The sequence below is a fragment of the Manis javanica genome, chromosome 15 (assembly GCF_040802235.1).
Source record: "Manis javanica isolate MJ-LG chromosome 15, MJ_LKY, whole genome shotgun sequence".
In the NCBI taxonomy this organism is placed as follows: domain Eukaryota; kingdom Metazoa; phylum Chordata; class Mammalia; order Pholidota; family Manidae; genus Manis; species Manis javanica.
In genome coordinates this window covers 72,828,777-72,846,058 of record NC_133170.1, presented here as the reverse complement: position 1 = coordinate 72,846,058, position 17,282 = coordinate 72,828,777, and the positions used below count along the sequence as shown (strand labels likewise).

Sequence of the window (17,282 nt, the reverse complement as noted above, 5' to 3'; positions counted from 1 at the left end):
AATGTCCTGCGTGGAAGATGTCAGAAAATCATGGTAGTTCCCTTGCCATGGGACAGGTGAAAAAATTCACACTGAAAAATCTCTGGTGGAAGAGATGGAAGTAGAGTAACATGGAGGTAGAGTATAAAAGGGAGGAGGAAAATTTTGAACAGAATCTATGTGCTTCAGAATTTTAATTGTGCCCATGTTAGTCTTTACTCCAGTTAAACAGTTTGGTTGTTTTCTCTTAAGTTCTGCACAGACATCTGCTCCTCTATACAAATGTGTGTGTGTATACATGCAATCAGGAAACAAGATGTAGGCGGCTTTTTTCTTTTTAAATAAATGGAAAATGCCAAATTAGATAATAACTGAAGATCTTGCTCAGTTGACTATTGTCAGCCAAGGACCAGTCTTGCATAATTCTTTACCTATTATAAGGTAAGAATAGCAGACAGGAGCTCTGAATAAAAGCCTTGTCCTAGCAGTAATCTGTCTACATTAATGATACGTATTATTAACATGTGAAAATTCTGACAGTTTAAACAGTCTTCTTTCATGGAAAAATTCAGAAACTTCTGAATTTGAAGAATTTTACCTTTGGTTGAGTAGTATTTTCTTATATTAACTTTCTTGTTGTAGTTGACTTGGTTTTAAAATTAGGTGTGTTCAGTCAAAGTTGGATGGTCAGTGACTTGGAAATCTAGTCACTAAGGAAAGGATATTCATCATACTTGAGCTGAAATGAGATTACTTAGAGGCATTTAATGTGGACCATGTTGACAAAAATATCAGAGTAAATAAAGTAGCTGCTAAACTTTGAAAACAGATTATCAAGAGTAGCATGCATTTAATAGTGATTTTGTGAGGATTGTATAAGAAAGTATTTCAAAGTTTTTAGCTTAGTGATTAGCATGTGGTGGGCAGTCAGTAAATGTTCATGGTTAAACAATACATTGGGGAAAGGTGTAGACTCTCTGATTGAATACACCTAATTTTAAAACCTCACTAACGCTTTTACTGGGTGAGTGATCTTATTTAACTGTCAATCTTGTTCTGAACCTCAGTTTCCTTCTCTGTTAAATATACTTTGCAGGATTGTTATGTATTAGGTAATATACTTGATAGTCCTCAGAAAACAATGGAGTGGTATACAAATGGTAGTGTAAAAAATTTAAAGCAGGACTCAAAACTCCACAGTTGCAGCACACATTATGTTACCCAGAAGGAACTACTCAGATGTTGTGTGGGAGACATAGAAATGGACAACATGTAGCCTGTTTCTAAGGGCCATGTTAATCTCATCCAACTCTACTTTGGTAGAGCAGAAAATTTTGGATGATTCCTTGTGAAAGGATTTGCACAACCAGTTTTTATTCAAACTACTTTAAACTGAAAAAAAAATGTTCTTAGTCTTTTATAATAATCATCATAGAGAACATATATTAAGACTAGAATTACCAGTATTTTTAAAAGTTTTAATCACAATTTCATGTCAAGGTTTTGATTTTTTTTACCACTTGTACTATGTAAGTTGTCATCAGTTTTTGTTCATCTGCTTAATTTTGTTTTTTCTGGGACTTAGTGAAATTTGTAAAATTCAAAGTCTGTACATGATGCCTTGATCTTTGATCAGTTCGGGACTCTAAATTACATAATGCACAAACGAGGTTTTGTTGATAGTGGTTTTCGGTGTGGACCTCACAACTAGGGATCTTCACATTCCTTTGCCTCTAGCTCTCTATATGTCATTGTGCTAGGCCTTGGGTAGATAAATCCCCTGATGCCCCTCGCTCCCCAAAATAAATATAAACAAACATAAACTAAGTAAAAGTGATTGGAATCTTCATAGTAAAATGAATTTGTCTAGATTCTCATATTGTAATAGCTTGAATTACAGCTTAGGACTCTTAATGTTCCATCAGAGAGAATCCTGCCCAGCCTTTTCATTCTGCAGTTGACTATCAGTGAACATTGACATGTTTTCCTAGACTGAGGTAGAACAAAGTAGGTCACTTTGCCTCCTAAAATGGCCCAGAGTCTCCTAGATTAGCAGAGGATTTAGGAAGGCCAACTAGTTTGAAGAAATCACTCATGCCTTACGTGAATAGGTGCATCAGCTTGCCTCTTCTGTTTATGGAGAAATTGTGAAAAACAACTTACAGTATACATTTAACAGCAGCCTGGAGTACAAGTCTTATTTAATACCATATAAGGTATCACCCACCTTTTAGTTAAATTACTAAAAGCCACTGAAAAGCATTAACCCAATTTTAATCAGAAAAGACTCGAGGCTTATTTTCCTCACCCCTCCACTTTTTTTTCATAAATTATCCTCTTGTAATTCCCATGATACCATGGGCATATGATTTCTTTAGCTATATTGTAGGATCTCTGGGACAAAAAGCAATGCTATCTACTTCTGTTTGTTGCTTCACTTTGCCTAGATTTATAATAGGCATTTGAAAATCTTGTAAAATTGAAATTAATTATTTTGTACCATGAACTAAGTCAGGGAACTTTTAAGATAAAAGATAGCAAAGAAAGATGAAATTTCTTGTCTCCTTTAATTGATCTCATTTGTAATTTAACAGTACTTTTCAGGGGAACAAGAAAGCTTCCATTTCTTATCTTGTAAGCACTGGGTTGTTTTTTATTTCTCTAAAAAAATAGAGTTAAGCCTGACTATTCAACTCACATAATGGTTATCTTGCATCGATACCAAGAATGCTAGTTTGCGATAACAGGGTGCTTCTTTCTTTCTCAGGTTAAAGTGAAAGTTTCCAGAGTGCTTAAAACCAATTATTTTGTTCAGAATGTTTCATAACATTGTTCTGTTGATAATAAAACCCACAATATATTTATGAACTCAAAGAGATGAAAGTAATGTGACTTCAGTGTTTGTCTTGTATGAGACAGAAATAATAAAATACTCATAACCAGTAACCAGTATTATCAGCAATCGTAGTGGACATCCTAGAAAGAAATGGCTTACATACTAACTATAGCTGGAAAAACTATCTATAGTTAGTATGTAAAATTATGGAGTTATTAGAAAGCAGTAAATTTTTAATCCTCTGATAGAAAATGTCAAGTCAGCCTCTTTCAGTGTTTTAGTACTAAGCTTTCATAAATAGTGTCAGGCATAAGGACAAAGCGTTCCACACACAAATTTGAAATTTGACCTTGTTAAAAGCTATGACCCATTCAAATTCTTCTTTCCACCCAGGGCACTGTGTGCAGTTATACAACCATTTAGCTAAATGAGCATAAAGCTCCCTCTACTGTTTTCTTTTACCTTGAAACCTGCTTATTGCATTTGTATTTGAAAATTCAAAACAGTCCATGCATGTTTACATCTTTGATATTGTGATGTATGAGCCCTTCCATGTAAGTTGTCCCCAGTACCTGTGAAGTAGGAATAGCCTTTATATGGGCACGCCCTTGAGGATGTGTGAACATGTGAATATTGATGTGATTACTGTTTTAGAGAGAACCCAAAAATCATACAAAGTGCCAGAAAAGAAAAGCTGTACTGACACAAATTATACTCATGGCTACAGACAGTGTTATTGCCACGGGTAGGGTCATAGCTACTTGAAAATGAGTTTCAATAGTTAAAATATTTATGTTAAAGAAGCAAGCAGTCTATGCACTAGATGACCTCTTCAGAAAAATTCTGACATTCCAGATTGTCTTTCTTTTTCAGGTGAGAGTGGAGGTACGCAGAGTGCTGTTAGTCACCTAGGTTCCCAAGACGGAGGGATGATAACTATGCACAGTCCAAAGAGATCGGGGAAGATTCCTCCAAAACTCCACAATCATATGGTCCATCGAGTCTGGAAGGAATGCATCCTCAACAGAACCCAGTCCAAGTATGTTTTTCTGCATGATACCTGGACCATGGTTTAGTGACCTTCTCTTTGATTACAAGGAAAGGGTCAATCACATTGCACTATTGTGTGACCAAACTTGAGCGATCATTGGACTGGTATTTCATCTTTTTGAACATAATATTTTGAATATTTTCAACATTGAAATAAAGACAGTTGAAATAAAGACAGTTACTTGATTTGATTATCCAGGAAATTTTGAAGTTTCTGACTGTCTCAGTGTTGGCATGGTGTTCATCTGACATTTTTTGTTTAAGCACAGGTGGCTCAGGATGGTAATCAATGGGTTTGTTTTCCTTTGCATACCAATTTATGAATGTTTCCTACTTACAAAGGGAAATGACCTCTTTGGCATATTTTCTGTTAGACATTGGCCTTAGGTTTGAATTGACAATACATTCTGAACTGAAGATGACAGTCAGAGGGATGTTTACCCAGATACTGCACTTCTCTTTGTTCATTTGGGGAAACTGTACTCTATTCTTTCCCTACCCATTTTCCCTTGCTCACACTTAACCTTCTTCCCTCCCATCCTGCCCTCCCTTCCTTAACATATTATTTTCGGAAAAGAGGAAGAATTGATTCTAAGAAGAGACTGCTGGTGGCTGTTTTAGGTGTGTGAATGATAATGACAAGCAGTCAATAAATGTTGTTCTGCTTGTCAAGATTTATATAAACATAGCATATTTTCATATCTGTTTTGATAGGACTGAGATGTCCACTTTCTTGACTTGATGCAAGTAAACAAATGAATCTTGATTCTCTGGAACAGAATATATGTGGACTTTCTTGTCAGTAACTGCTGTAAGAACTTTACTCATTTAGAAGTCAGTTAAATGTGACTACTATTCAAAGTTTCATATGTAGATTTAAAACTTACCTAGCTTTCATAGCAAATTGATAGTATATATTTATTTCTCAATGAACTGGTTCTAGAGGCTTCTGAAGAAGATGTACATAAAATATAAGATAATTATAGTACAAAATCCTATGTCGTGTCCTAGAATTAAAAAGATATCTCTAGTCACAAAAATGATACTTTTTCTTTAGAATAATTGGAACAGATAGTTTTCACTTGTATCTTCAGTGCCTAGATACTTTCCAAGTTCACATCTCCTTCTTCTTTTTCTTTCATTACCATCTTTGATTTTTATCACTGCTCACTTTTCACTTCCACCAACTCTATCAGGCTGTAGCCCCTCTGTCAGAGGCAGGGAAATACGCAGATATAGGCAGGGGAGGGTGGGGAGCAAGAGCATGGGAGAGCCACTGTTGACACACACTGCAGTATCAGCCATAGCGAAATGAGTGGTATAGAAATATTGTTCATTTTACTACCAGTTATTAGGACATGTAGGATTTATTTTTGTTTCTTGTCTTTTAGTTTACAAGTATGGAGCACTGCCCCTATGCTAGTAAATATAGGAGTTTTAAGAGTCCGTCTGAGGACATATAATTCACAGATGCTGCCAAAAGATAATTTTTAAAAAATTTAGGTATTTCTACAAAATTTAGATGATGTTTTTTAAAGCAACAACTAACAGTGCCAGATAGCATTTTATTTGTTTTATTTATTTCAGATAGCATTTTAATTGCTATGTATACCACCCATATTAAGATGTACAGTAAACTTAAATAGAAGTGTTTTGAACCTTGCTTCTTCTAGTGGATAGAACAGGTAGTTTCTCCATCTTGGGTTGCTCTGAACTGTGAGCAGGATACCATTACTGTGTGAAATGTATTCAACATTTTTTTCCCCAGAGATATAAAAATTATGACTTACACAAGTCACATTTGTAACCTTATTATAGGAGGAGCCAAATGTCAACTCCAACTCTCGAAGAAGAGCCTGCTAACAATCCTGCCACTTGGGATTTTGTGGACCCAACCCAAAGAGTCAGCTGTTCTTGCTCCAGGTAGGTAGTAGAAAAAGAGAACAGTGGTCAGATGGAATGGGGGCGCCTTTGCTGGCTGTCTCCGGGGCTCTCAGACCACTTCTTCCCCATCATTTTGTTGCGTTTTAAATCCTCTTCCTCTTTTACTAGAGGAAAGAGAGGTCTTTTCTTTATATGCAGATAACAAAGTTTTATTGTCATGATTCAGAAGAGAGCCTAATTAGGCCACTGGCCCTGTTAACAAGTCCCACAAATTTTTTCAGGGTAGCCACTTCAAAATTAAAGGCATCAGCTTGATAAGACAATCTCTTGCCCTTTAAATGAGTCTATTCAATTAGTTTTAATTTTAAAGTAGAGATAAATTGTAAACACATTGGCTTTAGTCAATAGAATTTGAATTAAATAGACCTTCCATATATAATTTGTTTTGTTGTTGGTCCTGGTGTTTTTTGATGAATGAGGCAGGTATATGGTAACACCTGCCAAAAGCAAAAATTGTTGCTCATTCATTCAGATATTTGAATAAGATCCCAAATTGTTTCCAGTAGAAAATTTGCACTCCTCATGGATATTCCCTTGATGGTCTCTCCTTGTGGTCATAAGGAATCTTCGTGTGAAGGGCTTTCATTAGGGTTCTCAAGTTTCTTAAGTGTATATGTCAGCCTTACTCCCCAGCTCAGTTGACTATTAGAGTATGTGGTGATGATTACTCATTTAATGAGCAGCTTAGAGTGGTTTTGCTTCCAAAGCGTGTCTTTTGACATTTGATACTGCTCAATGCTTATAAAAAGAACAGTTAAGTATATTTAGAAGTATATTCATTTCTCTAGTTTAGATCAGGGTTTTTAATGTGGCATAAGTGAATTGACTTTGGGGTAGGGAGGTGATCAGTATGCCCTGTGAGAATACATGCAAGCTTTTGTGTGTGTATACACACACACATCAGTTTTGACATGTTGATGCTCTTTTATCAAGCTCTGCCCTGGTAACTGGCTTTTTGTTGAGCGATACTGTAAATATCAGCCTAAAGAAACTCATAATTGATTTTTCCAGTGGATATTTTTAAAGAGATTATTTGCTCATTAAGGGTTCTCTCTTTGAGCATATGAGAGTCGCTCTCTGGTTTCAGGGTAGGTGTGGTATACCAGCTGAATACCTGTTTTACTTTTGCCTCTAGGCCACTGTATATTCTCTGACAAAAAGTATTTTCCTGTTAACATTGATTTCTAAACAGCTTACAGCCAAGTTATGGTCTACCTTTAGATAAAATATAGGACAAGAATATTCTTGTGTATTAAACTTCACTTGTGCCTTCATCTTATTTTTCCTGTTCTTTTCCTTAATCTAAGTTTTTTTTTCCTTTTTAAAAGTAACCTTTTTACTAATTTCTCATTTTTATTTGCAGCCTTGAATTATTTTTTACCTGAAGTGCAAATAAACAAATAACACTTTTTCTTTTGTCCTCTAGAATTATTGCTCTACTTCCTCACCAAATTCTTGTATCTTCAGATATTTTTTTGTAGTTATGCATTCTATTCCATGACTTCCAAATACTTATCTCTAGACCCGACTTCTCACATTTACTCTAGGCTTATATTTTGTTTGGTGCTGGCGGGTTGGGTGGGGGAGTGTGGGTCAGGGAAGAAGTTGTTTTACAAAAAATATCCTTAATATTGGCATGTCTAGTTCTTCACAAATCAGGTTCCCTATTACAGTCATGTTCATCACAGTTTTTCCTTTTCAGCCTAGAAAGTTTATCATTTCTAGGTCAATTTTTATCATTGCATTTCACAATGTCTTCCTTTGAATTGGCTATTATTGTCATTTTACTTTGCTCGATCTTTTAGCCACCATTTGTTTTTATACTGTTTGAATCTGCCTCTAGTTCCATCCCATATGGTCAGTCTGCTGAGCCTTGTTTTCCTGCTGCCTGCATCAGTGAGGTCCCAACCTATTCAGTCAGACATGTATACTGATAGTCTGTTCTTTACTGGTGTACCCCTAATTCTAACCATTTTATGCCACTAAATACAATAGAAAAAAATGACTTTATAAGATTATCCACTTTGCAAAAAGTGCTTACTTTGAAGAGGCTACCATAAGATATCTATCAAAGGACTGATGTGCTTAAATGCTCTCTGGAAAATCCAAATAAAAAGTTTTATGTAAAAGACTTCTAGAGCTTAGCTTTTAAAATAAGCACCCTTAGAAGATATAAATGAGATATTTTCAGATGAGACATTTATCCCTTATTGTGGTAGTGTACCTTGGGAACTTAAAGCACAGTTTTTGCCTTATTGACAATAGCCTTATGCTAAGATAACCTTCTTCAAAGTTAGGATTTTATTTTTCTAGAGTTAACAAAGACTTTGGCAAGACCGTTTTCATATTGTCTACTGCAGGATTACCAAACCCATTATAGAATGGTCCACTCCTCACACTATTTAATGGCCTTATGGGGCAGGGTGACCATCCTGCTGTCCCACTAAACCATCCCATTATGCCACACAAATCCATTTTACTGCCCACTAGGGCATCATTTAGTGCAATGCAGCAGTAATTTAATGCCACCCTAGTGGCCTCAGAGAGTTACTGCTACACCAGCAGGAGAGCTTACATTTTTCCCTGGGAATGATTTATGTATTGGGAGGAACTGGCTGACCTGCTATATAACTTTGTTGCACAGATGAAACCTTGGCATCATCCAGGGGGCTCTTACTGAGCAATTTCTCATGCCCGTGTATGCCAAGAAGTGTGTCAGGATGTGAGTAGGCTTGCTATTCCTGCTTAGGTAGTACTGGTGCAATTGTGTGTGTGTGTGTGTGTGTGTGTGTGTGTGTGTGTTGTTCTAGTATTGATTCACAACCTTTTTACTTCTGTCTTATTTTAATGTGTGTCTGCAAGAGCCAAAGTTGTCTTGTACCCCTTCTTTGTTATATAACAGTGGCATATTTTTATCCTATTAAATATTCTTAGGACTGACCCTGACTTCTTAGTTTCACACTATGGAGGAGAGTTGAATAGTTGTTTTACTCCCAGTTCACAACATTGCAAGCTATTATAAACCATCCTATATTGCAGTTAGTAGAGGGAATCAGAAGCTTCCCCCCCCCTTGCATATGATCATTACTCTTTGTTTTAAGATATATTATGAATAGATTATCTGAGGCCCTCATCAAATTTGAAAGATTTAGGGATTTTTCAAATCAGTATTTTTGTAGGAGTTAGCAATGTATTAGTCTGTGTTTCTTATGTCCATCTCTGATCTGCTTATTTACATGTGATTAATTCATTCCTTTCCATCAGGGTGTGTTAGAGTTTTTAGTCATTATAATTAACACCTAGAGTCCTTTCTGATGCATTTGTGCATCTAATGTATACATAAAAAGATATAACCTTGTCAGAGACATTTCTTTTGTATTGTTATAATGGTGCAGTTATTTTCATTTGTGTATTTATTGCCTTCATTTTCATTCTTATTTCAGGCATAAACTTTTAAAACGTTGTGCAGTAGGACCCAATCGACCTCCCACAATATCTCAACCAGGGTTTGGTGCAGGACCATCATCATCTTCATCTTTACCACCTCCTGCTTCATCTAAGCACAAAACAACAGAAAGACAGGAAAAGGGGGACAAGTTGCAAAAGAGACCCTTGGTACCATTTCATCATAGACCCTCTGTGGCTGATGAGTTATGCATGGAGCAAGATACACCAGGACAGAAGCTAGGGTTGGCAGGGATTGACTCCTCCTTAGAGGTGTCTAGCAGTAGGAAGTATGATAAACAAATGGCTGTGCCTTCCAGAAATACAAGCAAGCAAATGAATCTGAATCCTATGGATTCACCTCATTCCCCTATTTCCCCTCTGCCACCAACACTCAGCCCTCAGCCACGAGGTCAGGAAACAGAGAGTTTGGACCCACCATCTGTCCCTGTGAATCCAGCCCTCTATGGAAATGGGCTAGAACTCCAGCAGTTGTCTACTCTGGATGACAGAACTGTCCTCGTAGGCCAAAGACTGCCTCTGATGGCAGAGGTCAGTGAGACAGCCTTATATTGTGGGATTAGGCCTTTGAACCAGGAGTCTTCAGATAAGTGCTGGCACAGTTTCTGTCTCCCACCTGTCGATGATGCTGAGTTCCGACCTCCAGAGCTGCAGGGTGAGGGATGTGATGCCACCGCGGAGGTGAACTCAGAGAGCAGCGCATTGCAAAGGTAAGGTGGCTCTGTACCACCCGCTCGGTTGCCCACCACCAGATTGCTATGGGCACCCAGGAATCGGGGGCTTTCCACCTCATCTCTCCTGCTTAAACCTTCAGGGTCAAAATGAAGAGGATTTTCTTTACCATTCTAGAATCCACACTTGGAAAAAAAAGTCAAATGTTTTGTCCTTCATGAGGTTTAATACACACATTATTATTTAAACATGCCAGCATATAAAGGTTTCACTGTGGCTTTTAGTATATTGGTAGTAATTTATTCTGATCTGCTGTTTGTTAATTAAAGACTATATAGCTCTGTGAGCCCCTCCATATTGTGGTCAGTGCCTTCTTTGTATGTTGACACTTTAGGCTTTGAATGTATTCAGGTATATATCATTGTCATGCATCTAGTAATAATACTTAATATTTATAGCACTTTGGAACTACCCATTATTCTAAACAGTCTACACACAGTTATCTCAGTTAATCTTCACCACAACCATATTCCTACCTAATTTCATAGCTGAGAAAGAAACGGGGTCATGCAGTTAGTAAATGCCACAGATGCAATTTGAACCTAGGCAGTCTGTCCTCAGAGCCCATCTATGCTCTTAGGTGGAATCCTTGCAAACAGATACAAACCATGTATTTTTGATAAGACTATTACAAGTTTGATTTAACTGTGAATGTGGTGTCACAAAGAACTTCATTGTGTTGATGAATTTTTAGATTTTTGTTTGTTTCGTTTAAGTGTTAAAAGTGCTTCAAATCATAAATGCTGCTCCTATTTTTAAAACATCAATCTTTTTAGTTTATCTTGCTTAAATTGTCATTTATTTTCCCTTTTAGACTCTTAGCACAACCTAACAAACGGTTTAAAATCTGGCAAGACAAGCAGCCCCAGATGCAGCCAGTCCCCTTCCTTGACCCATTGCCTCTATCACAACAACCTGGAGACAGTTTGGGAGAAGTCAATGACCCATATACCTTTGAGGATGGTGACATAAAATACATCTTTACAGCAAATAAGAAATGCAAACAAGGGACTGAGAAAGATTCCCTGAAAAAAAATAAGGTACCATTTAACAGAGAGTTCAGTATGGCGTGGGTTTCAATTTATGTCAGTACAATGTATGTGGGAAAGTTTTTGAGGCAGAATGTTTGAAATAGTCTTGCCTGATTGCTCTGTCCCCATACTCATACTCTTGGTACTATTGTATAGAACAGCATATTGTTCCTTTTTATGTCATGGCTCACCTTTGTTTAAAAGTCAGCTGAACATGAATGAAGCCTCATATTTTCCAGGCGAAAGCTTGTACAGTGCATGTTTTTCTTTCATATGCTAATTATTGTTGGCCTGTGCTCCCTGCTTATTTCTTTTAAATTATTCCAAAATACCCAAAAAGTAAAGGAAGAATGTTGATAATAGTATCTACTGTTTGTTGAGCGCTTACTATGTTTACCGTGCTGAGTGCTTTCCCTGTATCTTTCTCTGAATTAATATCAACACTACTCCTAGACTGTGTCAGTATTAATTTTACTGGTTTTGTTGTCATAGAAATGAGTACTGGGGGTGTCTTCTGTCTTTGGCCTTATGTATGAAAACATTCTAAAATACTGGGCCATTTCAGGAGGTATTTTTGAGACTAGAGGAAATAAGACAATTTAAAGTGGCCAGTATATAGTTCAGGAGAATGCTTCTTTACAGAGATCTGTGTAGGTCCAGAAAGCTTAAACCATAACTCAGCATCCAAAATGTTATTAAGGGCAGCTTTCATACCCAGTAAGTCTGTAATAAAATACCACCAGTACAACAAAACTCTGATTGATTCTGGATATTCCATAGGATGGAGGGGAAAATGTTGGGAGTTTTTGTTTTCGTTTAAATTCAGGGAAAAGGACATCTTTTATTTTCTTTGGTTGCGTAGACCATGGTTTATCATACTTGTGCTCATAACAAGTTCCATTCTACCCTCTAATTCTTTGTGTTCTCCCTCATATTCCACACTTTGGGTTGGTGTTCATGTGTTTTGTTTGGCTGAATTCATTATACAGTCAGAGGATGGATTTGGTACCAAGGATGTCACTACACCAGGTCATTCCACGCCGGTGCCTGATGGAAAAAATGCCATGTCTATTTTCAGTTCTGCTACTAAAACAGGTGTGTACAATGATTATTTGCCTCACTTGGATTATTGCTAAAGTAAAATGTAAGGGAGATGCTTCTCAATTTAAAATTATATTCTTACTGTAATAGCAGTAACTTGGTCTCATCTTTAGTACAGTTTTCATAGGTTTTCATTTCTTTTCAAAAATGATGAACATTTTTGGAAATTATTGTCTCTAAATTTGACTGAAAATATAGGGAAAAAAATTCACAGGCAGATCTTGCTCATTGAGATCCACGTCTTCTCCTCACACCCTCTCCCTTGATGAAGTCATTCATTGTGTGTCTTCTGCCTTCTTTCCCACAGATGTCCGGCAGGATAATGCTGCTGGCAGAGCTGGCTCCAGTAGCCTTACGCAGGTGACAGATTTGGCACCTTCTCTGCATGACTTAGACAACATCTTTGATAATTCTGATGACGATGAACTTGGGGTGAGTCTGCCCCTACACAACTAAAAATGTCTCTAAATGGGAGGACTTATGTTACTGTTTTAGTATTTGTAGTTTGGTCTGATGAATTTGGGAGTTCTGAATGTTCGAAAATATTCATATACTTTGAAAGGGTTCTATAAACTATTAGTGCAATCTCTTAACACCCCTTGAGTTTTGTTTGTCGATAGCTTTTTTATCATCTTTCACATTTATTTTAAAGTATCCTTCCAAGTGTATTATGTAGTCCCTTTAGCTCAGATTTTAAAAATAATGCCCATATAACTTTTTATTCATCCAGTAAGTCAGAGGTTAGTCTACATTTTGAGAGGGAAGCATGATCTATACTTTTTAGGATCATGGCATCATAGTAGGGAAATAAAATTTATACACCTGGAAGGTAAATAATACAAGGTATCATGTGATTAAAGTGACAGGTAAGAATTATAATTCTTCAGAGAACAGCTGAGCTGAGTCAGGAAATTTGTGCCCTCATCCTCCTAAACAGTTTTGTAGCTGTGGGCAAACAGAAGTACCTATTACTTCTGGGGGACCTAGAGATGAATAAGATGGGCCCACTTTTCAAGGAAATCAGTTTATTAGTTTACTTTTATTTATATATGTACTTTTCTTCCCATCCATTCATTTTACATATATTTGTTAGTCATGATCAGTTCCTTTGTGGCAGGTACACATTTTTTTTTACAAAATACTGTTAAAATACTACTAAATTACAAATATTATTAAACTTTAATATTATTAAATCACCACCCTTATACTTGAGATACTCACAGACTTCAGGAGAAACAGCATGTAAATAAAATTAAAACTATACTTATTGTTATGAGTGCAGTAATTGACCTAAATCTAAAGATGCTGTATGTTCAAGTGCAAAGTGACAAGTGAACAGTATTTAAGTTAAGGCTGGAAGATTAAGTAGGAATCAGATTTCAAAAGCCCCATTCGCTTTTAAAAAAAGCATCTGCTTAACAGATATTATACACCATTAGTATTGTAACTACTTAGAAGACGATGAGATCATATGCCTCAAAGCATTGATCTGACTTGAAATGTGGAAAAACTGGGTTAGGGAGGGACAGGGAGGGGACATTAGTATGGGCCTGTATTGAGCCTTGGTTAAGCAACAAGAATGAACTACTGGCCTTTGGGGGATAATGGACAGACTGTTGGTCTGTTTTCTGAATATCAGGTAAAGATTGACATGGCTAGGAAGAATTTTGGCCATACTTAGGGCTTTGAACTATAAACTCTACTGGTTATATGTTCTGCTGAAGGCTGCTGAGTGTGGAAGAAGAGTGCTGTTTTTCATCAGTCTGATACACAGAAAGCAGAAGAACTATGTTTGTTGGATTGAAACATGAGGACCTGAATTCAGGCAGTGGCTGCATGAAGGGAAAGGACGTGGCAGTATGAAAAACTGTAGAAGCAATGATGTGTTTCCTTACTGTTAATCTAGGCATTGGAGATCCTCTTTGAACTTGAGTGTCTCCCTAAAGCCAAGATTGTCTAGGATTGGTTTTAATGATACTGAGGGTTAGGTTAGATGCCTTGGTGGTGATGGTGGGAACAGTGTGAAAAGAAAAGGAATAAAAAAGAAATAGAAAGGGAGAAATAAAAAAGCAAAAAAGCAAGCATTGTGGAGTAGCCCATACTGTTCATAGCCACCATGCCTAGTGATTATTGTCTCTGCTCTGAGCCACTGTACTTATTCTCTTTATAAAATGTGAATTACTTCTGGGCAAAATGAAAAAACATTTATTTTGTTTTTTGAATATATTCTTAGTTATGTAAATAATGGAAGAGTGAGTTGGACCCTTTTAATTTCCATTTTTCTGAAATGATTGTTTCTACTTTACTCTGATTTCTAGGCTGGCATTTAATCAATTGGGAACAGTTTACCTTAGAATGAGCTTTCTAATTCATCTTACTAGTAACTGAAAAGTTGAAAGGCTGTTGTCCAAGTTTTCATCTCACATGTCTGAATTTAATTGCATGTTTCAACCCTATAACATTGAATAAGTATGCATAAATAGAAAGCCTTCCATTTGTGAGATGTTTTTTTGCTTTGGTTTATCTTGCCACCAGTTCATTTGTGTTCTTAAAGATAATCTTGACTAGTAAGGGACTTGATATGCCTTGAATAACAAATCAGAGAAAAAATCTTCTCTGTATATTTCAGTTATTTTATGAGATAAGGTTATTTTTTATGAAGATGAACCAGTAACTGTGGAAATAGGAACAGAAGATACATGTTTTTTTTTGGGAGAAAAATAATAGTTTGGGAGGACTTGAGGTCATCATCTCTTAGCTGCCCGCTTCCAAACAAGAGGAAAACCAGACTGATAGCCAATCACTACTTAGAGACACCATCTTGATGTGCACAGTGTCCTGCAACTGCTTCTCTAATGACCTGGGAGGGAAGATTTACTTAAGGTTTATAAGCTCTGTTCTCTTGACACAGTCTGCCCTCACCAGATCCTTGAAAAGGAGACGCAGCTATTCAGTTTCTCATACTTGATAAGTTTGTAACCATTTCCTTTGTTCCACTCTCTGCTGGTGTTTCTGACGCTATGTAATGAAGCATCTTTCCTCTAGACGTATGTTAAGAAACAGTTGAGTACAGCCCTGCTTATACAAAAATATGTTGCTCTGTTTTAATAATAATGATCTGTTCTTAGGCTGTATCACCAGCACTGCGTTCATCAAAAATGCCTACGGTTGGAACAGAAGACCGACCTCTTGGAAAGGATGGAAGAGCTGCTGTTCCTTACCCACCAAGTAAGAAAAAGAAATTGAGCTTTTGCTTACTGCGTATAACATATATAATGTCCTCATACTCATTGATCCCTTGTCTGCAATTCTGTTCCTTTTTTCCCCCTTTTAACAGAGTACTAACTGTGGAGTACAACTTGTATAAGTTGGTATTCCTAATATACCAGGCACCTGAGAGACCTTCTTAATTTGAATTCCTTTTCCTTTGTTTTCAAATTAAGAATTAGCTTTTAGGTTTAAAATGTAGAAAAACATGTTTTAGATTTGTTTTTCTGATAGCCCTTTCCTAGTAGAATAAATGCTGCACAGTGATTTTCAGAGTGATACTCCACTGTAAGAGCTTGTGTGAAATGTTTCAATTTTCATAAATTTAATTCACATAAGGATAATTAATATTTGTTTTCTGTGGTCCTTTTTTTAACTTACAGTGAAGTTTTGTGTTTCCATTTGAAATCAACTAGTTTTATTAAGTACGATGACAAGAAGAGAACCCTTTTAAGATTTATTCTTTACCCTAAGAAGCCACATTATTCTACAAGAGAAAAGAAAGTCAGAGGAGTAGCTTATATGGATACTCTGAAGCAGAAACATAATTCCATTGCAAATCATTCTTTTAATACCTTCTCATTAACTTCAGTTGATAATGAGAACAAATTGAGGGGAAAAACCACCGTATCTTAGGGATGAGTCAAAAAGTTTTATGAACCTGTATATGTGTGCTGATATACTCAGATATAGAAGTGTGAAGTATACAGGGATTGGATTTTGACAGCTTTAGTGGATCCATAGTTTTTTAAAATATGCAATGTTTTCTCAAGTTTGACATGTATGAAAATGAATAATGGTAGCCAGCCAGTTGCTGTGGGTTTTTTAATTAAACATTTTTCTTTTTTTATTACTCTGCATTGTAGAATTTCACAAACATGCAACTCACAGGTTAAAAGAAACAGTATTAAAGTAGATACATATGGAATAGGTCAGGTGAATGAATTTTTTCCTTGTATTGAACTAGTTAATCTTCTGCCCTTCTTGACATTGATAGGTGGTGATATTAAATGTTAAAATGTCTGATAACTCACCCAAGATTATTCATAATACTCACATCATCCTGTTAATGTCATTGCCCAGTAAAGTATATGGTATGCTCTTCTTTGTCTCATTTTTTTTAAAAAAGAAGCTGCTCAGAATTTTATGATAAAGTACAGGTTTTGAAAATTAATGAATTTGAAATATAGCAAAAATATTAGCATCAGGAAAATACAGATACACAAGTGTCAAGAGGATCTTTTTAATGTGTACAAAGTATGTGTGCATAAATCTGTATATGTGGGCATACATGCAGTATTTCCTCCCAAGACTGACATTGAAAATAGCATGGCAAGAAGTTCTCATTTCTGTGATAGCTTTATTGTACATTGAGGTGGAAAGACATAAACTTTAATGTCTAGAGCAGCACCATCCAATAGAAATATAAGGTGAGTCACAAGTGGGAGCTACATGACTTAATTTTTAAATTTTCTAGTAGTTACATTAAAAAGTTAAAAAAAATTTTAATAATCTTTTATTAATTTAATGTATCCAGAATATTGTCATTTCACATGACAAATCACTGTACACAACAATCACTGTAAAAAATATTGAGACATTTAAGTTCTGTTTTTGGTATTAATTCTAAAGAATTGTGTACATTTTCCGCACTCAGCGCATCCCAGTTTCAACAAGCCCCACCCAGTTTGAGTGCTCCATAGCCACGTGTGGCTAGTGCATCCTGTGTTGGATAGCATAGGTCCATAATTATTCATTTGTGTATGTAACAGTGAGGAAAGCACCACACAGAAACAAGCAGGTTTTGTTTAGCATCAAGTATGTGATAAGGTAGTATGCGGTATTGTGTTATAATAATAAAAACAAGTATTTTCCTT

The 17,282-nt window shown here is 36.3% G+C and overlaps 1 protein-coding gene across 4 annotated transcripts in view; it reads left to right on the top strand.

Moving 5' to 3' along the window:
* Nucleotides 1-17,282, top strand: part of MED13L (mediator complex subunit 13L) — a 313,145-nt gene that overhangs the window by 260,156 nt on the left and 35,707 nt on the right. For all 4 annotated transcript variants that reach the window (XM_036993616.2, XM_036993615.2, XM_036993617.2 and 1 more), the window contains 7 exons: nucleotides 3,689-3,854; nucleotides 5,684-5,788; nucleotides 9,253-9,984; nucleotides 10,821-11,046; nucleotides 12,027-12,132; nucleotides 12,446-12,570; nucleotides 15,267-15,366. In XM_036993616.2, coding sequence (XP_036849511.1) covers nucleotides 3,689-3,854; nucleotides 5,684-5,788; nucleotides 9,253-9,984; nucleotides 10,821-11,046; nucleotides 12,027-12,132; nucleotides 12,446-12,570; nucleotides 15,267-15,366 — 1,560 coding nt within the window. The remainder of the gene's footprint in view (nucleotides 1-3,688; nucleotides 3,855-5,683; nucleotides 5,789-9,252; nucleotides 9,985-10,820; nucleotides 11,047-12,026; nucleotides 12,133-12,445; nucleotides 12,571-15,266; nucleotides 15,367-17,282) is intronic.